At 40.1% G+C, this 27,758-nt stretch overlaps 1 protein-coding gene across 5 annotated transcripts in view; it reads right to left on the reverse strand.

The window, feature by feature from the left end:
• Positions 1-27,449, reverse strand: part of FAM184A (family with sequence similarity 184 member A) — a 122,186-nt gene extending 94,737 nt beyond the window's left edge. For 2 of the 5 annotated variants that reach the window (XR_004529238.2, XM_033867664.2), the window contains exon 1: positions 23,651-24,198. Coding sequence is in view for 4 of the 5 variants with exons in the window: in XM_033867664.2 (XP_033723555.1) it covers positions 23,651-23,818 (168 nt within the window). In the remaining variant the exon portion in view is untranslated. Of the gene's footprint in view, positions 1-23,650; positions 24,200-27,301 lie in introns of those variants that run through there. The other 3 variants (XM_073789534.1, XM_033867665.2, XM_019951889.3) reach the window with 3 other exon arrangements.
• Between the last annotated feature and the right edge of the window lie 309 nt (positions 27,450-27,758).

The following is a 27,758-nucleotide window of genomic DNA, read 5'->3' on the forward strand; positions in this document are numbered from 1 at the left end:
TAGAAATGCACAACCTGCCAAGACTGAATCAGGAAGATATAGAAAATATGAACAGACCAATAACAAGCACTGAAATTGAAAGTGTGATTAAAAATCTTCCAACAAACAAAAGCTCAGGACCAGATGGCTTCGCAGGCGAATTCTATCAAACATTTAGAGAAGAGCTAACACCTATCCTTCTCAAACTCTTCCAAAATATAGCAGAGGGAGGAACACTCCCAAACTCATTCTATGAGGCCACAATCACCTTGATACCAAAACCAGACAAGGATGTCACAAAGAAAGAAAACTACAGGCCAATATCACTGATGAACATAAATGCAAAAGTCCTCAACAAAATACTAGCAAACAGAATCCAACAGCACATTAAAAGGATCATACACCATGATCAAGTGGGGTTTATTCCAGGAATGCAAGGATTCTTCAATATACGCAAATCAATCAACGTGATACACCATATTAGCAAATTGAAGGAGAAAAACCATATGATCATCTTAACAGATGCAGAGAAAGCTTCGGACAAAATTCAACACCGATTTATGATAAAAACCCTGCAAAGTAGGCATAGAGGGAACTTCCCTCAGCATAATAAAGGCCATATATGACAAACCCACAGCCAACATCGTCCTCAATTGTGAAAAACTGAAAGCATTTCCACTAAGCTCAGGAAGAAGACAAGGTTGCCCACTCTCACCACTCTTATTCAACACAGTTTTGGAAGTTTTATTCATAGCATACAGAGAAGAAAAGGAAATAAAAGGAATCCAAATGGGAAAAGAAGAAGTAAAGCTGTCACTATTTGCAGATGACATGATACTATACATAGAGAATCCTAAAGATGCTACCAGAAAACTACTAGAGCTAATCAATGAATTTAGCAAGGTAGCAGGATACAAAATTAATGCACAGAAATCTCTTGCATTCCTATACACTAATGATGAAAAATCTGAAAATGAAATCAAGAAAACACTCCCATTTACCACTGCAACAAAAAGAATAGATATCTAGGAATAAACCTACCTAAGGAGACAAAAGACGTGTATTCAGAAAATTATAAGACACTGATGAAAGAAATTAAAGATGATACAAACAGATGGAGACATATACCATGTTCTTGGACTGGAAGAATCAACATTGTGAAAATGACTCTACTACCAAAGCAATCTACAGATTCAATGCAATCCCTATCAAACTACCACTGGCATTTTTCACAGAACTAGAACAAAAAATTTCACAATTTGTATGGAAACACATAAGACCCCGAATAGCCAAAGCAATATTGAGAAAGAAAACCGGAGATGGAGGAATCAGTCTACCTGACTTCAGACTATACTACAAGGCTACAGTAATCAAGACAGTATGGTACTGGCACAAAAACAGAAATATAGATCAATGGAACAGGATAGAAAGCCCAGAGATAAACCCATGCACATATGGTCACCTTATCTTTGATAAAGGAGGCAGGAATGCACAGTGGGGAAAGGACAGCCTCTTCAATAAGTGGTGCTGGGAAAACTGGACAGGTACATGTAAAAGTATGAGATTAGATCACTCCCTCCCTAACACCATACACAAAAATAAGCTCAAAATGGATTAAAGACCTAAATGTAAGGCCAGAAACTATCAAACTCTTAGAGGAAAACATAGGCAGAACACTCTATGACATAAATCACAGCAAGATCCTTTTTGACCCACCTCCTAGAGAAATGGAAATAAAAACAAAAATAAACAAATGGGACCTAATGAAACTTCAAAGCTTTTGCACAGCAAAGGAAACCATAAACAAGACCAATTTTGCACAGCAGAGGAAACCATAAACAAGACGAAAAGACAACCCTCAGAATGGGAGAAAATATTTGCAAATGAAGCAACTGACAAAGGATTAATCTCCAAAATTTATAAGCAGCTCACGCAGCTCAATAACAAAAAAACAAACAACCCAATCCAAAAATGGGCAGAAGACCTATATAGACATTTCTCCAAAGAAGATATACAGACTGCCAACAAACACACAAAGGAATGCTCAACATCATTAATCATTAGAGAAATGCAAATCAAAACTACAATGAAATATCATCTCACATCAGTCAGAATGGCCATCATCAAAAAATCTAGAAACAATAAATGCTGGAGAAGGTGTGGAGAAAAGGGAACACTCTTGCACTGCTGGTGGGAATGTGAACTGGTATAGCCACTATGGAGAACAGTATGGAGGTTCCTTAAAAAACTACAAATAGAACTACGATATGACCCAGCAATCCCACTACTGGGCATATACCCTGAGAAAACCATAATTCAAGAAGAGTCATGTACCAAAATGTTCATTGCAGCTCTATTTACAATAGCCCGGAGATGGAAACAACCTAAGTGTCCGTCATTGGATGAATAGGTAAAGAAGACGTGACACATATATACAATGGAATATTACTCAGCCATAAAAAGAAACGAAATTGAGCTATTTGTAATGAGGTGGATGGACCTACAGTCTGTCATGCAGAGTGAAGTAAATCAGAAAGTGAAAGACAAATACCGTATGCTAATACATGTATATGGAATTTAAGAATAAAAAAAAAATGTCATGAAGAACCTAGGGGTAAGATGGGAATAAAGACACAGACCTACTAGAGAATGGACTTGAGGATATGGGGAGGGGGAAGGGTAAGCTGTTACAAAGCGAGAGAGTGGCATGGACACATATACACTACCAAACGTAAGGTAGATAGCTAGTGGGAAGCAGCCATGTAGCACAGGGAGATCAGCTCGGTGCTTTGTAACCACCTGGAGGGGTGGGATAGGGAGGGTGGGAGGAAGGGAGACACAAGAGGCAAGAGATATGGGAACATATGTATATGTATAACTGATTCACTTTGTTATAAAGCAGAAACTAACACACCACTGTAAAGCAATTATACTCCAATAAAGATGTAAAAAATAAATAAATAAATAAATAAAAATAAAATGGCAGTAAGAGCTATTTCCTAGTAATGTATATTAGGTACCATCTCTCTTTTTTTAATCCCTTGAAAGTTTGTGGTTAATCACTGAAAAAGCTGTAAGTGTGAGTTAAATTTTTTCCTCTCTTCTCAGAAAGTGTATGTTTTGGCAGACTGTATTTTCCAAAAACGATCACAACATTTCCCATCCCACATGCTCTTCTGCAGTGGGACCTTGCCACTCCCCCATCAAGAAGTAGAGTCTGACTCTCCTCCTCTGAAACCTACACTGGCCTAAATGATTCACTTGCAACCAACAGAATGTGGCAAAAGTGATACTGAGACTTCCAAGCCTACATCAGTAGACGCCTTGCAGCTTTCTTTCGTCTCTGGAGGACCCAGTCTCCAGAAGCCGGCAAACTGTGAAAAGCTCCAGCTACCTGGACAGGACATGTAGTTCCTCTAGTCAACTGCCTCAGCTGAGCCCAGCCTTCAAGTCATCTCAGTCCAGGCACCACACGAGTAAAGAAGTCATCCTGGAAGTGTATTCTCCAGCCCCAGTTGTTTCAACTCCCCCTGATCAAGTCATACCCAGCTATTCTGGTCTTCCCATCTGAAAATCCAGACATTGTGGAGCAAACCATCCCCACTGTTTCTTCTCTGAATTCCTAACCCAACAATGTATGAGAATAAAATGGTGGTTGTTTTATACAAGTTTTTGGGTGGTGTGAAAGGCAGCAATAGGTAACTGGAAGGTACGTTAGGTAACATGGCCATCTCCTCACTTTAATGACCACAGTCCACATTTTTCTTCCCGTTTACTTTACTGAAACTTTCATTTCCAATATATTTTTTTAGATGTCCCTGTTAATTTCCCCAATTTATTTTGACAGCTCAACTTTAGAAACCATCATATCCAATAAAACTATTTCCTAGGGTTTGGTCTTCAGCTTATTTGTTTTATAAATTTATCTATTTACTTATTTATTTATTTTTGTGGTACACGGGCCTCTCACTGTTGTGGCCTCTCCCATTGCGGAGCACAGGCTCCAGATGCGCAGGCTCGGCGGCCATGGCTCACGGGCCTAGCCTCTCCGCAGCATGTGGGATCTTCCCGGACCGAGGAACGAACCCGTGTCCCCTGCATCGGCAGGCGGACTCTCAACCATCGCGCCACCAGGGAAGCCCTATTTACTTATTTTTAGCTGCACTGGGTCTTCGTTACTGTGCATGGGTTTTCTCTAGTTGCGGCGAGCAGGGTCTACTCTTCGTTGCGGTGCACAGGCTTCTCATTGCAGTGGCTTCTCTTGCTGTGGAGCATGGGCTCTAAGCGCATGGGCTTCAGTAGTTGTGGCACACAGGCTCAGTAGTTGTGGCTTGCGGGCTCTAGAGCGCAGGCTCAGTAATTGTGGCTCATGGGCTTAGTTGCTCCATGGCATGTGGGATCTTCCCCGGCCAGGGATTGAACTTGTGTCCCCTGCACTGGCAGGAGGATTCTTAACCACTGTGCCACCAGGGAATTCCCAGCTTATTTGTTTTAAAAGCTTCTTTCTAACATCCCTCTTTACTTATTGGAATTATTTCAGTTTTTTTCACCCTTTTATTCCAATCTGTGTTTGAATTAGGTCATGACTAAAGGCATAATAACTTGAAGCAAATGCTGTGCACCCAACTATACCATGATAAGTAAATATTCTGTCAGGCATAAGAATTATTCAGTACTTATCATAACAATAAACTATACCAGTACTTCAGGCGTTTATCATTATAAATGCTGTGTTAATAAGAAGTGGCTATACTGAATTTTATCTACTCTTACCCATAAGAATTATCTTGGCAGAAAAGCACATTTTACTATTTTCAGCAAAAAGACTATTCTTATTTGAGATATAATCTTAATATAAACTCTTCAAACCACTGCATCTTTGTAAGTACAGCCTATTTTATAACTTACTACTATATTTAATAAGTATAAATTGGTCACTCACAAATCACAGCATAAAAAAATCAAATTCTTCATTTTCCTAATGGAACTTCATTTTCTTTATGAGTATTTGGTTGATGAAATGTGTGAAAATGAGTAGTAGTCACCTGCAAAAGCAGCAGGGGAAGGCAGTATCCTGGGGAGGGAGCCAGGTTTTCAATTAAAGTAAGAAGACGGCATATTTTCTGAAGAGATGTGGCTGCAGAGAAGTTTGCTGAGCATGGAATAAGAGTTCCAGAGAGCAAATATAAAAACCCAACAAGTGTCCGGGAGAAGAAAGCACAACTGCCTGAGGATAAGCCAGATGACCCAGGGGGCTATATGTGGAGCCGGGTCCAGGGACAGAGACGTGACGTAAGATAGAAAGAGCTGGCTTGAAGCTTCCAAGATGGGCTCTGGTCTTACCATTTTGAACACAGCAGACTGTGGGTTTTACACAGGATCCCAGATATGTTAGAGAAGGCCAGCCTTCTTACTTCCACTGTACAACTGTGAGAAAGTTACTTTAAACGTCTCCAAGCCTCGGGGTTTTTTCTGTAAAGTGAAGAGAATACTGCCAACTTCATAAACGTATGATGACGAAACAATACAAGTAAACTGCTTAATACAGGGCCTGATACACTTTAGTGCGCAATACGCTTTTTGGTTTAATGGCTTTTGTTCTTGACGTGGTCCTCCCAAGAAACCGTAACCAGGTATGTGGGAGGCAAGGCTGGTCAGTCCCACTGCCTCCCATCTGTGGTGAAGGCAGCTGTGCTCAGTAGAGGATGAAAGCACTCAGAACGTTCTTGCTGATCTGACCAGAGTTCCACTCAGATAACACTGACCATTAAGCGGTTTACTGAGTACAAATACCGCTTTGCCTCAGGTAACTTCTGTCTCGTACCTCTGCTAGACTGCAGGCTCTTGGAGGACGTGCTCCTGACTTACTCGTGTCCCCCACAGGGTCTAGTATTTGTCAGACACTCTGAATGGCTGCTGAATGACTATCCATACAGGGATAAAGGCAAAGTCCCACACCTCAGAGATGTTCACTCCAGAGGCTACATTTTGCACAGAATCTCTTCTTTTGTTAAATAACTTCTATGCTAGTTTTCTAAAAGATGCTTAGATTTTATAAACTGTCATTTTCAGATTTAAGATTAAGTATCAATCAACAAAAAGCTGACAATCTAAAAAAAGTCCCAGATATTTAGTAAATAGGCATTTTTATTTACGTTATTCACTATTTTTAGGAGGACAAACTATCCAGAAATGTTGTATAAACAAGTTAACAATCAAGTTGAAAAGACAATTTGAGCAAATAATTCACTTAAAAGCATCACATTTTTCTCAAAAAATCTAGCCCCTTGTTTTACATTTGTTGAATACCTATAATTTTCTAGTTGATGCTAAAAAAAAACGCTTAAGCAAAATAAGATTCTGCGTTTTAAGACCATATATTCCAGCTTAGTTAGACATGTGAATGCAGAACGGCTGCAAATTAAATTCCAGTATCCATCCTCACTCCCTGGTTCCTTCACCCATCTCTGTCTCTCTCAGCCAAAGACACAGATTCTCTTCCAACAGAAGCTGGACTTTACATTGTACCTAATACATCATGGGGTCTGGAAGTGATGCGGGCCTTCACCTAGCTGCCTAATGCTGCTTTCTAAAAAGTCAGACAACCGAGGTTCAACTCCTACCTCTTCTAGCAGCAGGGCCCAGGGCAAGTCACTTAAACTCTCTAATGCTCAACTTCCTCATAAAGTCTAATAACCTCACAGGGTATGGTAAGAATTGAATTAAATATCATAAGAAAATAACACGAAATCGTTGCTTAAAAATGGTATTTACTGTTAACCATTCCAAATCATTATTCTTCCCCCATAATGAAAACAGCCTCTTGCTTTATTACTTAGCTTTATCACTCACTCCACCTGCCTCATCAGAGTAACAAACCAGGCTCCCAGTCACTGCCCACTTTAGAATAAATTTAGCCATGGGACTCGCAAATCCTCCTATCCCAACTCTGCCATTATCTTTGGAGATTTCAAAAATGCATGTAGAATCCAAAAGACCAGACTTAAAGTTCTTTGGGATTCCTAACTCTAAGAACCTCACTCACCCATAAACATTCTCAAGACTGTGCCCTGGATCTTTTTATAACTTAGTCCATCTTAGAAATCTTCATATAGCTCCCTCTCATGCTACAACTCCTTGTGTTATCCCTCAACCACTGGCCATTATCTACATTACACACCGATGGTCCTCTCAATTCCTAAGTTTTCCTTTATCTATTAGCTCCATCCTAAACCTCACTTCCTTCCCCCTGCAGCACACCAGGGTAGATTAACTGAAGTATTCTCTATCAAAGCTCTTTAAGTCTCTTAAATCCCAGTTCTGCTACACCTCTCAGGCAAAACTCAGACTCTGGATTAATCCTTTAATAACATGCCTTTTCTCCTACATTTGGTGAACAATGGTCCTCTCCACAGTACGGCAGGACTTTGCAGAAAACTGCGCAGCATTCAAACTGATACCAAATATCACATCTAAATTCCTCCTGGGACAACCACACATCTCACTGATCCTTTCACTTGAATCTGGTTAGCTATTTTCTCCTCCTTCCCACCGCAGCTATTCTAAATGTTTTCTATTCTGCTTAAGGCCCCAGTCACTCATGATTTTAATAATCACCTATATGAGGGGAGATTACTACACTTCCCCTCATATTTAGTAATCTCTCCTCAACTCCCTCGCAACACGTGCTACAGAGAATCTCACTTGGTGAAGCACTGAAGTCCCACACTAACAGCCACGAGTCAACTTGAAGCTGGAGCCTCCAGACCCAGTTAAGTCTTCAGAGTGGCTGCAACCGCACGAGAAGCCCCGAGCCAGAGCCACCCAGCTAAGTGACACCTGGATTCCTGGACCTCAGAAACTGGGAGATAATTAACGTTTGTTGTCTTAAGACGCTAAATATGGAGGTAATGTGTTACACAACAATAGATGTCCTTCCTATATTCCTATCTCAGTTGACATCAATCAACATCTATCTAGTTGCTCATTCATTCATTTAACCATTATTTGAGTACTTACTATGTGACAGAGACCTGTTATCCTCAATCTTCCCTACAATAAACTGTCATAAAATCTTTACAAGTTTATCTCCAAAACGTTTCTCCAATCTGCCCCTCATATTTGAGATTTCCCAAATCACCTCTTTCCCTCTCTCACCATAGTCCTAATTCAGGCCCTCACAATTCTCACCAATACTATATTACAATAGACTCCCAATTAGTTTCCTTGATTCTCATCTGTCCCTGTCAAGTGTGATCTATTTCAGACACAGAGAAACAGCACATACACAAGAGTTAAGGTGGCAGGACCAGGAGGAAGTTCTCTCAAGGATTAGATGACTCTGTAGTCTTTGTACACAAGTAACTTAGGCTTGATAGTCTTCATAGTTTTAGTAAAATAGAAAGTAGCTGACCTACTCAATATGTATACAGAAAGAGGAGAGGATACAACTGTGGACAATTCAGAGACGGCCACATGGCACAGCGCAGCCATACTGAGTTACGTGATGTTGATTAGATAACACTGGGTTACATGATGTTGTAGAGCAACAGAAGTCCATGCACTGGTTCCCTGTTGCTACTGTAACAATTTATAACAAAGTTAGTGACTTCAAGCAACACAAATTTATTAATCTTATAACTATGAAGGTCAGAAGTCTGAGAAGAGGCTCTTGGAGAGTATCTGTTTCCCTGCTGTTTCCAGCTTCTAGAGGTCACGCATTCCTGGGCTCGTGGTCCCCTTCCATCTTCAGCGCCAGCAATGGCTGTCAAGTCTTTCTCACACCCCATCACTCTCACACTGACTCTCCGGCCTCCCTCTTTTGCTTAGCAGAATCCTTGTGATTATACTGCCCCATCCAAATAACCAAGGATAATCTCCATTTCAAGATCCTCAACTTAATGATACCTGTAAATGTAATGTAACATATTCACAGGTCCCAGGGATTAGGACGGGGACGTCTTGGAGGTGGGGGGAGGATGGCAGTATTCTGCCATGGTCCAGTCCCAGAATCTGCTCTAGCGATGTTCCACAATCCAGAAATACAAACAGAGAAAACAAATAGCAGGTGAGACGCAGGACTGAAGGTTAAAAATATGTAGAGTCCTAAAGAGCAATATTAAAGGGACAGGCTTGGCTTCAGATCAAATTCTTATTTTTTTCTACAGCAGTTAACTTTGCTAATTCCTTCATGACCACAGAGTAGTCTTATCTGGGCTCCTTTTTCACCAGTATTTTCTGATTATCACCAGGAGATTGGGACAAGAAAGCCTGTACCGATCTGAACATACCTTACAATTAACAACATTGAAAGTGCACATTCTTCTAGGTCATTTAAGGAAGATATATGTCAGAATAGAAACCAGTAAGACTAATTATCTGCCAAAGACATTCTATATTTGAATAAATAGTTTTTAAGAGTTTTCTGTATGTTGCATGAAGTCAACCCAGAAACATCCAACCAATTGTGCTGTAGTCTCAGTGAGTAAAAGATTTCTAGTTATCTTTAGGTGACTAGACAAAGGCTTTTAACAAAACCAACTCCCACACTGACAGTTTGTGCTGGAAAGAAAGTAACTGTAACTGCAAACATTTTAAGCAAATGATGACTATAAAAAATAAGGTTTTGTTTTACTTAAATTAAGTCAACATTATATTTTTAAAGGGTTCTCTCCATGCCATGAAATAATTTATACATTTCCTTTTTCTGACCTAGGGCAATATGGTAGATCCAAGTTCAGGTTATGCAGATTACAATTTACATACAAGGAGAGAATCTGATTGTAATTTTATCCCATGCTTATGATTGCAGGGTGGCTGCTAGGTGATTGGCAACTCACACAAAAGATGAGTATTCCCATCCCCACCATCCCTTCCAGCCCTCTCATCTAAGGGTATTTAGGGAAATATTAAGTCAAACTCACACTCACATGAGGGTGTTTAGGGTGTAATAAGAGTCATAGTCATACAGGCCCATGACAACATCTGACAAACCAGAGCAGGACTAAGTAAACAGCAGATGCAAAGTTCTACATCCATTTTTAGATACACTAGATCCTCGTTATTCATGGATTCCATATTTCCAAATTCGGCTACTTGCTAAAATTTACATGTAACCTCAAAATCTAACACAATATGTTAGACAAGCTTTATTCAGGCATGAATGATAGTGCTGTTTGCTGTGAGTACTCCGTTAATGAATCAACAATATGTATTAAGTAAAGTGTCATTAAACAGAAATACACGTAAAACAAGGTTATGTATTGATGGCTTGATGAAAATGTGACCACAGGGTGTTAGGACCATAACCCCGTATTTCCCCTATATAACTTCATAGAATATAACTACCTCAAATAATGACAGTCAAATGTATTTTATTGTCCGTCCAACCTTTACTTTTGATAGCTGTGGTCCCTAATAATGTAGAATATATCCCCATCAGAGAAGAAAATATATACAAAAACAAATACGTTAGAGACAATGTCAGCAGAGGCTGACCAAATGGGAGAGGCCTGGAGAGTGGGTACAAATCGACATTTATTGACCTCCTCTCCTACACAAATTACCTTATTTCATCTTTACAGTAATTCTATGAAATAAGCTTTGTTATTCTTATTTTACAGATGATGAAGCTAGGCTCTGAGAAGTTAAAACACTTACTAAAGGTCACAGCCTAGTAAGTGGTGAAACAGAAATTCAAACTGGGGTCTGTCTAACCCACTGAACCACACCTCTGACCCATATGGCAGGCACTGCTGCCTTATTGGGCCAGTGGCTCTGGGAACATCACTCTCTGGCCCACAACCTAGACACCAAAACCCAAAACATACCGATTAACTCCTGGGACTCAAAAAACCGAAATTTCCCTCATCCCCTTTACCCCTGGTCATTACAAAGGTTTGTAACCAGAGAATGTGTCAACCTTATTCTTTAAATTATTCTCAAAAGCCTTATTAAAGAAGAAGTTGAAAGGTATTAGCATAGTTTCTCTAAGAAAATTATATATATATATATTCTACTCAAAACAAAACAAACAGAAAAAGCTGTCAATAATTAAACATTTAAAATTTGTCATATTAAACTAATCTCTTGATTAAAATGTTCACCTACTTTATTCTGGTCACATTTTCTCAAAAGTCTATAGAAGTTAGATAGCCTCATCCAGCAGAGGGCAGACAGCAGAAGCAAGAAGAACTACAATCCTGCAGCCTGTGGAACAAAACCAACATTCACAGAAAGACAGACAAGATGAAAAGGCAGAGGGCTATGTACCAGAAGAAGGAACAAGATAAACCCCCCAAAACAACTAAAGAAGTGGAGATAGGTAACCTTCCAGAAAGAGAATTAAGAATAATGATAGTGAAGATGATCCAGGATCTCAGAAAAAGAATGGAGGCAAAGATCAAGAAGATTCAAGAAATGTTTAACAAAGACCTAGAAGAATTAAAGAACAAACAGAGATCACAATACAATAACTGAAATGAAAACTACACTAGAAGGAATCAATAGCAGAATAACTGAGGTAGGAGAATGGATAAGTGACCTGGAAGACAGAATGGTGGAATTCACTGCTGCGGAACAGAATAAAGAAAAAAGAATGAAAAGAAATGAAGACAGCCTAAGAGACCTCTGGGACAACATTACATGCAACAACATATGCATTACAGGGGTCCCAGAAGGAGAAGAGAGAGAGAAAGGACCTGAGAAAATATTTGAAGAGATTATACTGAAAAACTTCCCTAACATGGGAAAGGAAATAGCCACCCAAGTCCAGGAAGCACAGAGAGTCCCAGGCAGGATAAATACAAGGAGAAACACGCCGAGACATATAGTAATCAAATTGACAAAAATTAAAGACACAGAAAAATTATTAAAAGCAACAAGGGAAAAAATGACAAGTAACATACAAGGGAACTCCCATAAGGTTAACAGCTGATTTCTCAGCAGAAACTCTACAAGCCAGAAGGGAGTGGCATGATATACTTAAAGTAATGAAAGGGAAGAACCTACAACCAAGATTACTCTACCCTGCAAGGATCTCATTCAGATTCAATAGAGGTATCAAAAGCTTTAGAGACAAGCAAAAGCTAAGAGAATTCAGCACCACCAAACCAGGTCTACAACAAATGCTAAAGGAACTTCTCTAAGTGGGAGGAAACACAAGAGAAGAAAAGGACCTACAAAAACAAACCCAAAACAATTAAGAAAATGGTCATAGGAAATACATATCGACAATTACCTTAAATGTGAATGGATTAAATTCTCTAACCAAAAGACACAGGCTTTATGAATGGATACAAAAACAAGACCCATGTATATGCTGTCTACAAGAGACCCACTTCAGACCTAGGGACACATACAGACTGAAAGTGAGGGGATGGAAAAAGATATTTCATGCAAATGGAAATCAAAAGAAAGCTGGAGTAGCAATTCTCATATCAGACAAAATAGACTTTAAAATAAAGAATGTTACAAGAGACAAGGAAGGACACTACATAATGATCAAGGCATCAATCCAAGAAGAAGACATAACAATTATAAATATACATGCACCCAACAAAGGAGCACTGCAATACATAAGGCAACAGCTATAAAAGAGGCTAACAGCTATAAAAGAGGAAATCGACAGTAACACAATACTAGTGGGGGACTTCAACACCTCACTTACACCAATGGACAGATCATCCAAACAGAAAATTAATAAGGAAACACAAGCTTTAAATGACACAACAGACTAGATAGATTTAATTGATATTTATAGGACATTCCATCCAAAAAACAGCAGATTACACTTTCTTCTCAAGTGCGCACGAAACATTCTCTGGGATAGATCACACCTTGGTTCACAAATCAAGCCCAAGTAAATTTAAGAAAACTGAAATCATATCAAGCGTCTTTTCTGACCACAACACTATGAAATCAGTAATGAATTACAGGGGAAAAAAATGTAAAAAACACAAACACGTGGAGGCTAAACAATACGTTACTAAATAACCAAGAGATCACTGAAGAAATCAAAGAGGAAATCAAAAAATATCTAGAAACAAATAACAATGAAAACACGACAATCCAAAACCTATGGGATGCAGCAAAAGCAGTTCTAAGAGGGAAGTTTATAGCTCTACAAGCCTACCTCAAGAAACAAGAAAAATCTCAAATAAACAATCTAAATTTACACCTACAGGAACTAGAGAAAGAAGAACAAACAAAACCCAAAGTTAGCAGAAGGAAAGAAATCATAAAGATCAGACCAGAAATAAATGAAATAGAAACAAAGAAAACAATAGCAAAGATCAATAAAACTAAAAGCTGGTTCTTTGAGAAGATAAACAAAATTGATAAACCATTAGCCAGACTCATCAAGCAGAAGAGGGAGAGGACTCAAATCAATAAAATTAGAAATGAAAAAGGAGAAGTTACAACAGACACCGCAGAAATACAGATCATCCTAAGAGACTACTACAAGCAACTCTGCCAATAAAATGGACAACCTGGAAGAAATGGACAAATTCTTAGAAAGGTATAACTTTCCAAGACTGAACCAGGAAGAAATAGAAAATATGAATAGACCAATCACAAGTAATGAAATTGAAACTGTGATTAAAAATCTTCCAACAGGGCTTCCCTGGTGGCACAGTGGTTGAGAGTCCGCCTGCCGATGCAGGGGACACGGGTTCGTGCCCCGGTCCGGGAAGATCCCACATGCCGCGGAGCGGCTGGGCCCGTGAGCCATGGCCGCTGAGCCTGCGCATCCAGAGCCTGTGCTCCACAACGGGAGAGGCCACAGCAGTGAGACGCCCGTGTACCGCAAAACAAACAAACAAAAAAAAAATCTTCCAACAAACAGAAGTCCAGGACCAGATGGCTTCACAGGTGAATTCTATCAAACATTTAGACAAGAGCTAACAACCATCCTTCTCAAACTCTTCCAAAAAACTGCAGAGGAAGGAACACTCCCAAACTCATTCTATGAGGCCACCATCACCCTGATACCAAAACCAGACAAAGACACTACAAAAAAAGAAAATTACAGACCAATATCACTGATGAATATAAATACAAAAATCCTCAACAAAATACTAGCAAACAGAATCCAAGAACACATTAAAAGGATCATATACCGTGAACAAGTGGGATTTCTCCCAGGGATGCAAGGATTCCTCAATATACGCAAATCAATCAATGTGATACATCATATTAACAAATTGAAGAATAAAAGCCACACGATCATCTCAATCGATGCAGAAAAAGCTTTTGAGAAAATTCAACACCCATTTATGATAAAAACTCTCCAGAAAGTGGGCACAGAGGGAACCTACCTCAACATAATAAAGGCCATATATGACAAACCCACAGCAAACATCATTCTCAATGGTGAAAAACTGAAAGCATTTCCTCTAAGATCAGGAACAAGACAAGGATGTCCACTCTCTCCACTATTATTCAACATAGTTTTGGAAGTCCTAGCCACGGCAATCAGAGAAGAAAAAGAAATAAAAGGAATACAAACTGGAAAAGAAGTGAAACTGTCACTGTTTGCAGATGACATGATACTATACATAGAGAATCCTAAAGATGCCACCAGAAAACTACTAGAGCTAATCAATCAACTTGGTAAAGTTGCAGGATACAAAATTAATGCATAGAAATCTCTTGCATTCCTATATACTAATGATGAAAAATCTGAAAGAAAAATTAAGGAAACACTCCCATTTATGATTGCAACAAAAAGAATAAAATACCTAGGAATAAACCTACCTAAGGAGACAAAAGACCTGTATGCAGAAAACTATAAGACACTGACGAAAGAAATTAAAGATGATACCAAAAGATGGAGAGATATACCATGTTCTTGGATTGTAAGAATCAATATTGTGAAAATGACTCTACTACCCAAAGCAATCTACAGATTTAGTGCAATCCCTATCAAATTACCAATGGCATTTTTTACAGAACTAGAACAAAAAATCTTAAAATTTGTATAGAGACACAAAAGACCCCGAATAGCCAAAGCAGTCTTGAGGGAAAAAAGCAGAGCTGGAGGAATCAGACTCCCTGACTTCAGACTATACTACAAATCTACAGTAATCAAGACAATATGGTACTGGCACAAAAACAGAAATATAGATCAATGGAACAAGATAGAAAGCCCAGAGATAAACCCACACACATATGGTCAATTAATCTATGACAAAGGAGGCAAGGATATACAATGAAGAAAAGACAGTCTTTTCAATATGTGGTGCTGGGAAAACTGGACAACTACATGTAAAACAATGAAATTAGAACACTCCCTAACACCATACACAAAAATAAAATCAAAATGGATTCGAGACCTAAATGTAAGACCGGACATTATAAAACTCTTAGAAGAAACTAGGAGGAAACCTCTTTGACATAAATCACAGCAAGATCTTTTTTGATCCACTTCCTAGAGTAATGGAAATAAAAACAAAAATTTTAAAATGAGACCTAATGAAACTTCACAGCTTTTGCACAGCAAAGGACACCATAAATAAGACAAAAAGATAACCCTCAGAATGGGCGAAAATATTTGCAAACGAATCAATGGACAAAGGATTAATCTCCAAAATATATAAACAACTCATGCAGCTCAATATTAAAAAAACAAACAACCCAATCCAAAAATGGGGAGACGACCTAAACAGACATTTCTCCAAAGAAGACATACAGATGGCCAAGAGGCACATGAAAAGCTGCTCAACATCACTAATTATTAGACAAATGCAAATCAAAACTACAATGAGGTATCACCTCACACCAGTTAGAATGGGCATCATCAGAACATCTACAAACAACAAATGCTGGGAAGGGTGTGGAGAAAAGGGAACCCTCTTGCACTGTTGGTGGGAATGTAAATTGATACAGCCACTATGGAGAACAGTATGGAGGTTCCTTAAAAAACTAAAAATAGAATTACCATATGATCCAGCAATCCCACTACTGGGCATATAACCAGAGAAAACCATAATTCAGAAAGACACATGCACCCCAATGTTCATTGCAGCACTATTTACAATAGTCAGGTCATGGAAGCAACCTAAATGCTCATCGACAGATGAATGGATAAAGAAGATGTGGTACATATATACAATGGAATATTTCTCTGTCATAAAAAGGAATGAAATTGGGTCATTTGCTGAGATGTGGATGGATCTAGAGACTGTCATACAGAGTGACATAAATCAGAAAGAGAAAACCAAATATCGTATATTAACTCATATATGTGGAACCTAGAAAAATGGTACAGATGAACCGGTTTGCAGAGCAGAAATTGAGACACAGAAGTAGAGAAAATACGTATGGACAGCAAGGGGGGAAAGCTGTGATCGGGTGGGGATGGTGGTGTGATGAATTGGGTGATTGGGATTGACATGTATACACTGATGTGTATAAAGTTGATGACTAATAAGAACGTGCTGTTAAAAAAAGTCTATAGAAAAAAATGAGAAAAATATATAGGCTAAATATATAGGCTAAAAACGGTACTATAAATTGATAGTATTAATTAATAGTGCCCAGCACAGTATCTTTCAAGGACTAGACAGTCAACAAAAGTTTACCAACCTTTTAGATCTACATGCTCTATTTTAGTCATATTTAAGTATATCTTCTCTTGTTGCTCTGAGTAGATCATTATATTAAACATACACGAATACATAACTTCCTCTCAAAATTACTTGTATTTTGTCTACATAGTGCTTCACTAGGCAAAAGATATAAGAATAGACAGGGGGCAAGGGGGGAGGAGGGATAAATTGGGAGACTGGGATTGACATATACATAGTACTATATATAAAACTGATAACTAATAAGAACCTACTGAATAGCACAGGGAACTCTACTTGATACTCTGTAATGGCCTATAAAGGAAAAGAATCTAAAAAAGAGTGGCGATATATATATATATATATGTATAACAGATTCACTTTGCTGTACACCACACCTGAAAGTAACACAACACTGTAAGTCAACTATACTCCAATAAAAATTTTGAAAAGAAAAAAAATGAATAGAATACTATTTAGTGTTTTGGTTATGAAATGTTTTCTGAAAGAAATGAGATTCTGTTAAGACTGTGCTTAAGGAGAAACAGGATGCAAAATGCAAATACCTGTGAACACTCAGACACACATTTAGCAGAATAAACAAAATCTTTCCAACCGGAAAGCCCAATATCTAGAGTATTTAACTATCCAAACTCCGCACTTCATTTTATAAGGAAGAGAGACATGTCAAATAAAAAATGAAAGTAGGGCTTCCCTGGTGGCGCAGTGGTTGAGAGTCCGCCTGCCGATGCAGGGGACATGGGTTCGTGCCCTGGTCTGGGAAGATCCCACATGCCGCGGAGCGGCTGGGCCCGTGAGCCATGGCCGCTGAGCCTGCGCGTCCGGAGCCTGTGCTCCGCAACGGGAGAGGCCACAACAGTGAGAGGCCAGTGTACCGCAAAAAAAAAGAAAATAACAATTTATTCACAAATAAAGTTTCAGCATTTGGCAAAGGACTGGTATATGTCTGGCCTAATCTGTAAATATACTGATCATCAACAAGGACCTGGAAGTGATAAAGGACTCTACATAATTTATGAATGGTATGACTTGAATGTAAGTATATTATTTTGGAAGGCAGAAAATCATTAATCCCTATGGTTAACTTCTTGTTAACTGAAATAATTCATTATCCAACAATTTTGAATAGGGATTTATCTTTATATTTTACTAAAATTAGCAATTTTATTGATAATTTAAATATTAGTAATGCACTTTATGAACCAACATTTTATTTTCAAACCTTCTTAAACCTCAAAACAGAGATGTACATATAAAGAAGTACAGATTAGTAATTTTTAAAAGTCATTAAAATACTATCTCCCTTATAATAAATAAGGTGTTACCACGTAGCTGAGTCTATTATCCGAATCCCAAGTATTATGGTTAATCACTAAGTCTTGTTTTTCCATCCACTATAGGTCCTTTGGTAGTCTCAGCCTCCCTTTATATCTCAAAATGACAGTAATAAAAGATATAGAACAAAAATTTTTCACATATTCAACTTCACCACTTTTTATACATTCTTGTTAAAGTTTTGGTAGGAAAGAAAGATGTAATCATTAATGAAATAAGTTTGAGGCCTACAAATGACAGTACTCACTGCTGTGGTTTAATAGAAAGCTAAAAATAAAAGGTTTATTTTCTAAAATATTTGCTCTGGTCTCAAATGTTAAGTATACCAAACTTAACTGACAATAACTGGTGATCCTCAACCTGCAAAGATTGGTGTTTCCAAAATTCATTTCTATATATTAATTGATTGACAGTCAGAGACTATTTTCCAAAATATTTTAAAGGACCGTTAAGTTATGGAGTTAAAGTAAAAAAAAAAAAAAAAACTTTATGGCTCAGAGCACACCTGAAAGTTGTATTTTCCCCACATATTTATAAAAGTTTTTATTTAAAAAAAAACAAACACTGAATTCAGTTAGCAATTTTCTCCCATCTCTCCTCAGGTGTTTGTCTCCCAAAAGGGATGGGGGACACCAGTTCCAATAGACTCACTGTTGTTTTCATTCAAAAGTAGCCTGAAGGATAGAAACTTTCTCCGATGAAAAAACAAATATGGAATTAAGAATTTCTATTAATGGGCTTCCCTGGTGGCGCAGTGGTTGAGAGTCTGCCTGCCAATGCAGGGGACAGGGGTTCGTGCCCCGGTCCGGGAAGATCCCACGTGCCGCTCCCAGCGGAGCGGCTGGGCCCGTGAGCCATGGCCGCTGAGCCTACACGTCCGGAGCCTGTGCTCCGCAACGGGAGGGGCCACAACAGTGAGAGGCCCGCGTACCGCAAAAAAAAAAAAAAAAAAAGAATTTCTATTATTCACATCAATCCCATTTTCATGGCATAATATTCAAGTTTATTTGCTCACAGATAAAAGAGGTTTTTAATCTCATAACATAAATTGAAAGGGCAGAATAACAGTACTTTACCACTCTTACCCCACCCCCATTACCTCCTATTGTCATTTGGAAGTTAACTGGCTTTACAGACCCAGGTTACTCCATTCTCATCTCAAATTTAAGATACGAAAATTTCAGAAATACTCATAATTTTAAGAAAGCATAGAAATTTACTTATTAATTAAAATAAATAAATTGTTTCAATCAAATTTTGCTGAACCATTATCCTTCATACTACTTTTTTAGAGGTTGACAATTTAGAAGACAGCACAAGATTTTCATAAACAAATAAGACAGAGAGGGGTCAGGGGGAGAAAAATTGGAAAACTTCCAACATACTGCCCTCAGAAATGGGACTTAAGCAACAATCCAATTAAGAAAGCAAGCAGTCAAAAGAAAAATAATTAAAATAACCACATAGTAGTAACTTGGACACCAAGTATGACAGTATCTAAATCAACCTAATTAAAGAATTTTTAAAGTCTGGAACGACTGAAGCTGTTAATAAAAACATGAAAATATTATGACATTTATCTGAGAATATAAAAAAAATAGCTGTTACAAATCTACCAAAGCCACAGTCACAAACTGTACAACCCACATATCCAGAAACTGTGCAGTGTATGGAAGAGGCAGGCGGGTTTCACTCTCATCAGGTCTGTGATTCAAATGGTAAGCAAAACAGTTCCAACATGGGGAAAAAACCCCATGGCCTCTTAGGAGCTGAGTGGGTAATATTAGTTAGAAGGAAGGCATACACAGCAAAAAGACACCTGCTTGTATGGCTGCCCCTCTCCTAGACCATTCCAGAGACCTGGGTTCGAATCCAAGATCTGCCAGTGACAAGCTATATAGTCTTCAAATGACTTTACACCCTCAACTTCCATACCTGTAAAATGAGAGGGTTAGGCTGGTAAGAATCTATGGTTTCTTCCAGCTCTAAACCTTTTAACTCTAAAGGCAGTCGATTTATAAGTTTTTAGACAACTGATTAATAGCATATCATGCTTTTGTGCCCATTAGTAAAACACAGGAAATTAACTCAAACCACTCAGCTATGACCAAAAGATTACACCTACACCTAAGCTGCTGCATAATAGAATGACAAAGCTGCAATGTAACAAAGAAGGGAAAAAAAGATGCCACGTTTGGCATATGCCAAGCTGAAACAGTCCAAGTCATAACCAAAACTAAATATTATTATGAAACAGTATTTAGGTAATTCAAACAAACCAACTAGTGAGAACTCAGTTGAAGTTAACATAGAGAAAACAGAATTGTTTGAAAATTTCACTGGTTTTGGTATTATATAAACACATTCAGGTTTTGAATATAGTAAAAGCAGAGTTAATATTAAATGATCAAAAGACTATTTTTGCATATTTGCTAAGAATCTGGCATATAAATTACCTTCCTTTTGAAATGATAAATAATATTTATATTTTAGACAAAGTGCTTTATGTTTTTATTTTTGCATCAAAAATAATAAAATAATATATAGCTTTTTGAAGCAGTTTAAGGGGAAGCCAAATATTTAAATATTTAAGAGTAATTTAACTCAGCTGAAATGATCTAGCATTAATCCAGAAGAGTAGCAGATACAACTCCTCAAAAATATTTACTGACTTACTCTACTATATAACAAAATTACGTGGTACATCATTATCTTCAATAAATATTTATTAAGCTTTTAAAACACTACGTGCAAAACATTCATATTAAGGTTACATGAAATATATAGTCTCTACAGCTGAGGAACTTACAGCCAAATTAGAGAAACAAAGTATATTTATAAACACAATAAATAGTGTGCAAATGTGTATTATTAAGTATCAAATAAGAAGTACAGACAATAAATGTTACAGTAATTCAGAGTAAGGCAAACCCAAAAAGGCCCAGGTTGGTCAGGGCAGTTCTTGGGAGGAGACACATAAGTTTGGTATTAAAAGAAGACTTTTAAGAATGGTTTGATGCTAAGCACAGAGAACACAAAGCAACTGTTCCTGCTCTTTGCAACCTTATACCCAATCTTATACTAGTTACATCCGTACGTGATAACTGGACTAAACTATATCAAAAGTGCAACAACTGGGGCTTCCCTAGTGGCGCAGTGGTTGAGAGTCCGCCTGCCGATGCAGGGGACACGGGTTCGTGCCCCGGTCCAGGAAGATCCCACATGCCGCGGAGCGGCTGGGCCCGTGAGCCATGGCCGCTGAGCCTGTGGGTCCGGAGCCTGTGCTCCGCAACGGGAGAGGCCACAACAGTGAGAGGCCTGCGTACAGCAAAAAAAAAAAAAAAAAAAAAAAAAAAAATGGTAGAGCAGGAGTTTTAACTCAAGACAGTGTGTCAGATTCCCAAGCCATGCTAACAATAACATTGAAGAGGTGAGTTCTGCTGACTCATTTCCAAAAGAAATAAAATCTTATTTTAATGGTTACCTTTATAATGTCTAATTTTGAAATACAAGCTATTGCCAAGCTCCAAACATAGTTCTATTAACAAACCTCTACTGGTGTGAATTTATTAATAAACTCTTCATGAGTGAAAACTCTATAAAGCAGATAGCAGTAAAATTTCTATCAGTCAATATATTACTCATGATATCATTCTTATGGTATTTACCATAAGTATATGTGACTATAAAATTGACAGTTTCCAAGTTGGTACCTAAAGCAAGCAGGTCTTATTGTATGTTTCAGAAACTGAAGGGTGTTGGCTGAAACACAGCCCTATTATCAGACTGTTCCAGTCTCCTGCATTGTCTTAGTAAGAGAGGTTAAGAGACGGGGTGGGATATTTCAGTGTTAATCAGCGGTTCTCCACCTGCCCGTCCCTCCCCTGGGAACATTTGGCAACATAAATTGGCCTGGAGACATGTGTATTGTCACTACTGTGTGTGCATGTGGGGACTACAAGTAGAAGCTGCTAGGTAGCACCAGGGATGGTGCTAAACATCCTATAGTGCACAGGGCAGCCCTGCCCACTCCCAACAAGGAATTATTCAGTCTAAAATGTCAGTAGTGTCGAGGCTGAGAAACTCTAGTGTGAGATTAAATGTCTGAGGCACTTAGCAGAGAGGGTGGCGTGAGTGTTTAGAGACTGTAACTATAAACACTAAATCAGAGTCCAGTAATACTCAGGAAAGATTAGATATAGCACTCAAGCCGTGATGAGAGCGCTGGCAAGAGGGCAGCCTCCTGCTTTGTTAGGTTTGAGGTGGGTAGTGTAAAGAAAGTGATTGCAACTTCTAGTAGTACTCCAACATTTCACAGTTGTGATTTTTTTTTCTGATAAAAGAACAGGAAATTGAAAAAGTATAAGTAAAAAGAAAAGTAGTTCGCTGGAGAAAAAAGAAACTTCATTTGTTAAACTGTACACAGTTCCACTACCAGCTTACTGAGTGTTTCTATGACTTACAGCAGGGCCCTAGAGGGTTACAACCTAAAACAAAAATAATGGATGTTTTGGACACAATATAAGAGAAAATCAGAACAAATAAATATACATGTGCTTCATTCTGGACATCAGTATTCTAAAGACCAAACATGATCTCAGAAAGCCTGGCTTTTAGCTCCCAAATGTGTAAATGCTCTGATGGTATACTACTGTTCCTTCTTGGGCCTTCCTTTCTCTGAATTTGGGGACCCTCAGTCAAAAGAGAAAAAGTAAAAACTGGACACGTAGCAACCTCTGAGACAGCGCTGACATAAAACAAAAACCAAACACCAACAAGCAAAATTGCTTGAAGTTGAAAGAGTCGGACTTCAGAGGTTATCTAGTAGCAAACCCCACAATGTCAGCCTCTCTTCACATACCAACACTCCTAACAAGTGGTTAGCCAACTCTACTTAAACAAGGTCTATCACTTCTACTAGCTTTCAGAAACCACGAATCACTTCTCACGTAATGGGTATTGAAAGATTGCTCCTGAGCTCTAAAGAGAGCAATGTAATTGATCTAAGTTGCTCCTGCTTCACAGATACCAACTGTTTCTCATTATCAACATTTCCTTAAGCAGAAAAAAAAGCTCACCATCCAAAGACGATTCTAAACTACAATTGGCCAAATCTGCGGGCGTATTTGCCCTTTGACAATTATCTTCTGATAGACTGAAACATTTAAGTAAATGCAGACACATGATTCATCTAAAAAGCCTTGTTTGACATTCTGTCAGTATAAGGAATGACTCATTACATCCTGAAAATGGCACGCTAGGTATGTTTTATCCTCCTACATCGCTCAGCAGGATTTATTCTCCCCTTAACTACGTAACCAATGAAAGATACTGATGGAATTCGAAGACTCCGGATCATATTGGGTAAATACGGTACTGTACTTTATACAGTTACAGTAAAGCCTCGTGGAGCCTTGGCAGATGCACGAGAGCAAAACTAAAGTGATTTATTATTGTGCCGTAAAAGAAGTAAATCCTAATTTGTTCTGTGCTGGCTTACCCCAAAAGGGTAGCGGGGGGCAAGTCCCATAAACCCAGCTTTGCTGTCGGGTTTAATTTAGTTTAAATTAACGTCACCGGCGTTGCTCCAAAGTTTGAACGGTTACAGGAGGTAAGCCTCTGGCTGTTGCTTCCCCAAAACAGCCCCCTTTCAACTCGCCCCGGGCGCAGGGCGCGCAGTCTCCCAACCGGGCAGGTGGGCCCCGCGCGGCGTCTCCGCAGTGCCCACCCCGCAGCCGCTCCCTTACCTTGGTGAGCTGGGCGATTTTCTTGCTCATTTTCAGATGCAAGTCCTGGCTGTAGTCCATGCAGTGCCCCGCCTGCTGCGCGGCGGCCGGCGAGGGCGCGAATTTGGCCGCCCCAGCCGCCGAGCCGCCGTAATAGTGCTGCTGCCAGCTCATGCCCGGGGTCGCCATCTTCCCAGCAGACCCCGGCCGGGGCACCGGTGCCCGCGCTCGGGGTGCGGCCCGCCGAGCAACGGCGACGGGGGCGCAGGAGCCGGGGCGGCCGCTTCCGGACCCGACACCCGGTGCCCGCCAGCCGCGGCCGCCCGCGCCACCCCGCCCGCGAACCCCGAGTCACCGCCGTCCAGGGACGGGGCTGCCCCGCCGGCCCGAAGCTGCGGGTGACACCGGCGCGGGGCAGATGCCCAGGGTGCGGCGGCGGCCCCGGGCCCTATCCGCTCTCACCCTCTCTTCAGCTCGCGCCTGGCGAGGGGAGACGTGGGCAGCGTGGCCCCGCAGGTCCCGCTCCCACCCGACACCCAGAGGGACAGCCGCCTAGGGAGGTGCGGAGGGAGGAGGAGACTGGGCGGGCTGCTGCGGGGGGAGGCGGGGACCTGGAGGAGGACGCGGGAGCCGCGGAGCCGCCGTTACCAGGGCTCGCGGAGCGCGCGGGGTGGCGACGTCATTTCCCCGCAGCCAAGCTCCGCCCCGCGCCGTCGCCTGCCCCGCAGCCCGGCTACCGGCACGGGTTCCTCTTGCGGGGCTCGCAGCCAGTGTCTACCACTGCGGCGGGGAGCCCCGAGCTCCGGCCGGCTCGTGGTAAGCCCCGTGTGCCGCGCGTGCCAGAAAAAACTGGGCCGTGGTCACCTTCGGTGTGTAGAGCGCGTGCCGATTTACCGAGCCTTTCCACGTGCATCATCGCGTGCGCGGGGCCCAAGTGGCTCTTCCCCAAGAAAAGCGGCAAACTCACATCCCGCTCCCTCCCAACAATGGCCTCAGCACCGGAGACGTGCGTAATGAAGTCGCGGGGAATCCGATACCCCCTACCCAGACCCTTCCTTTCAAACTCACACAAACATGATTGTTAAGAGTGTCTTAGGCTGACCGACTACGTGCCAGGCACTGGTCCCTCATTCAACACCAAGTGTCTATGTGGAGAGAACACATTTCATCAGTCAATTGGTATAGCATTGCACCACTACTTCTTCCCAGTCTAATGGAGCCCCAGACAATTATATATGAAATCTACTTGGCTGCAAGTAAAGGGGAAAACAGAAGCTGAACAAGATGTCCTTAAGGATTTGGAGCTGGGCTAAAATGTGTCATTACTTGTGCATTTTCACCTTACTAAATGTGTTATTTCCTACTAATTTTCTCCTAACATCTCTACTTCTGCAGGTCAAATAATTTTTTTTAACGTACTGTCCTCTGTTGAAGTAAATCAGTCATTTTAGAGCATTGTCTGAATCCTCTCCTGTTATAATATGTAATTTCTCTTTAGCATGCAACTAACCACCATATAAATCTGATATTATTAACAAATCCGATTGGGGGCCATATTAAAGTATTTGTGACAAAATCTAAACCTACAAGATGAAGGTCAAATAGGATCTTGAAATACTTCTGGAACTGTTGGAATTCCAGAAAGGAATTTTGAAATTGGCTACCTCTTTTCCCAGATGCTAAGTACTCAGCCTTCCCTCTAACAGAACTTTCAGAAAATAAGTTGTCTAGTTCCAAGGTCCTGAATGGAGCAGATGGCCAGAAACAAATACCATGCAAATTTTGCTCCCTTCTTAAGCTCTAATGATTAAATGAAATTAAAGAGAATTAGAAGGTGAGTTATTTCATCAAATTCTAGGCATGGAATATTCACAATCATTTTAGAACCCTCGTGTCCTTTATATTCTATGCAGAAGTGTGTGTGCTCCAAATGCTCCTAAGTTTCCCTAAATTTTTATAGCTAACTTTTGCTAGGGCAAAGAAGGTGTTTTTTGTTTTTGTCTCTATGATATAGTGGAAAGAATATAGGACTGGAAATAAGACCAACATGTAGCCTCAACTGAGTCACCAATCTTGTTCATCCCTCAAGTGCATCCTCTGCAGAGTGTTATCAGCCCCTTCCCGGTCTAACTTGGGAGTTAAAGGTTGCAACTCTGGTCCACTAGTAGTTCACTCTGAACCCCATCACAAGAGTTCCTGCCATTGCTATACAGCATAGCCCAGGAGGAGCCTTTTCCTAAATACTCTGCTCAATAGACACCCAGTGTCATTCCATGAATCAGATAGTTCTACCTGACCACAGTGGGCTAAAACAGGTCATCTGATACAGAATTCTATTTAATTATGAATGATACATAGAAATATAAAGTCTAATATAATACACTCATAATCCCATCACTCAGAATCACACTTTTTAAAAATTCAGTAAAGAAGTTGTGCAATAAGAGAGAAAAGAGGAAAAGCTAGTTAGGCAAGAAATCTTTGTTTAGCACCTGTATCTCCCGTGAGATGGTTTATGCAGAAATATTTCTCAAAAGCCTATTGTGTGCCAGGTGCTGAGGCTGCAGTGATGACTAAGAATCAGTCTCTGTTAGCAGTCTAGTGGGAAAGACAGACAAGTAATAAGGTGCAATACAGTGTGGTAAGTGTTAATTAAAGGAACTCACAAGAGGGGCCCTTAACCCAGCCTTGGAGTGTTGAGAAGGCTTCACACACGTGAAAAGGTCCTGTCTGAATGGACTCCTGAAGGATGAGTTCTTCGGATTACGAGAGATAGTAGATGTGGACTGCTGGCTCTGAGGACAGCAAGGGCAAAGCCCTGGGGATGAGGGACAGCATAACCCATTTAGGGAACAGCAAGTGGTATGATATGGCTGAAGCAAAGGGTTTGATGGGATGTCGAAATATGAGGCAGAGTATGTAGCAAGATTATTCGGGAAGGAGAACTTATTTGCCTTGATAAAGAGGTTGGGACTTTATTCTAAAGGCAATAAAGACCCACTGAAGGGCTTTAAGTAGGTGACTGAAATAATCACATTCACAGTTTAGTAACGTTAACTCTTGTGACTGTGGAAAATGGGTTACATGGGCAACTTTGTAGACATGGAGACTAGTTAGCTGGGAGGCTATTGCACTTACTCAGGTAAGAGAGGAGGGACCAGTGACCTAAAATATGGCAGTGAGAATAAAAGAAATGGATGGATCTGAAACAACCATAAGTTAAAATAGAAAGGACACTGGGGCTGAGGAGGAGAGAGTAGTCAGGGGCTCCCCCTGAGACAGGGACTGGAGAAGGAGGAAGAGGTGGGGGAAGGTGATAAGTTCAAGGTAGAACGTGTTATCTTTGAGATGCCTGTGGAACGCCTAAGTGGAGATTTCAGTTGCAATTGAATATAGAATAGGAGAGGTAATAAGAGTAATCACATTTAGCACAGGGAGATCAGCACCATGCTCTGTGACCACCTAGAGGGGTGGGATAGGGAGGGTGGGAGGGAGACGCAAGAGGGAGGAGATATGGGGATATATGTATATGTATAGCTGATTCACTTTGTTATAAAGCAGAAACTAACACACCATTGTAAAACAATTATACTCCAATAAAGATGTTAAAAAAAAAAGACAAAAAAGAGTAATCAAATTTGAATACAACAAGAGAAGGTAAGCATTGCTTACGTGAGAAGACCAGAAGCCATCGGTATGTGAAAAGAAGCATCTGTCTAGGTGGGTTGTCATCCATGACATGATAGAACTTATCCTTGAGAAGTAGTTGTAATCCATAGATGGAAGCATCAGGCCCAAGGGAATGATACCTGAGAAGTGGGCTTTTAATGCAGAATTTGGGCACAGCAGGAGTAGAGGCTGATGCAGGGGAACAGTCACTGAAAGCAAGTAGAGGAATGAGCTGGAAGTAAAAATAATTGTGAGGATTAGAGCTGGAACAGAACTTCAAGTCTCTTATTTTACACATATTAAAGATTAGAAATGTTGAGTTGCACAGATTTTAAAAACCAGTTAGAGCTAGATTATGACCTAGATATTTTAAACCCCAGTTCTCTCTGGTTTACCAAACAATAGTTTAAAGCTGTTTATCAGAGAATCTCTGTTCTGGTATTCTTTAACTAGACATTTC

Source organism: Tursiops truncatus, chromosome 12 (assembly GCF_011762595.2).
Source record: "Tursiops truncatus isolate mTurTru1 chromosome 12, mTurTru1.mat.Y, whole genome shotgun sequence".
Lineage (NCBI taxonomy): Eukaryota > Metazoa > Chordata > Mammalia > Artiodactyla > Delphinidae > Tursiops > Tursiops truncatus.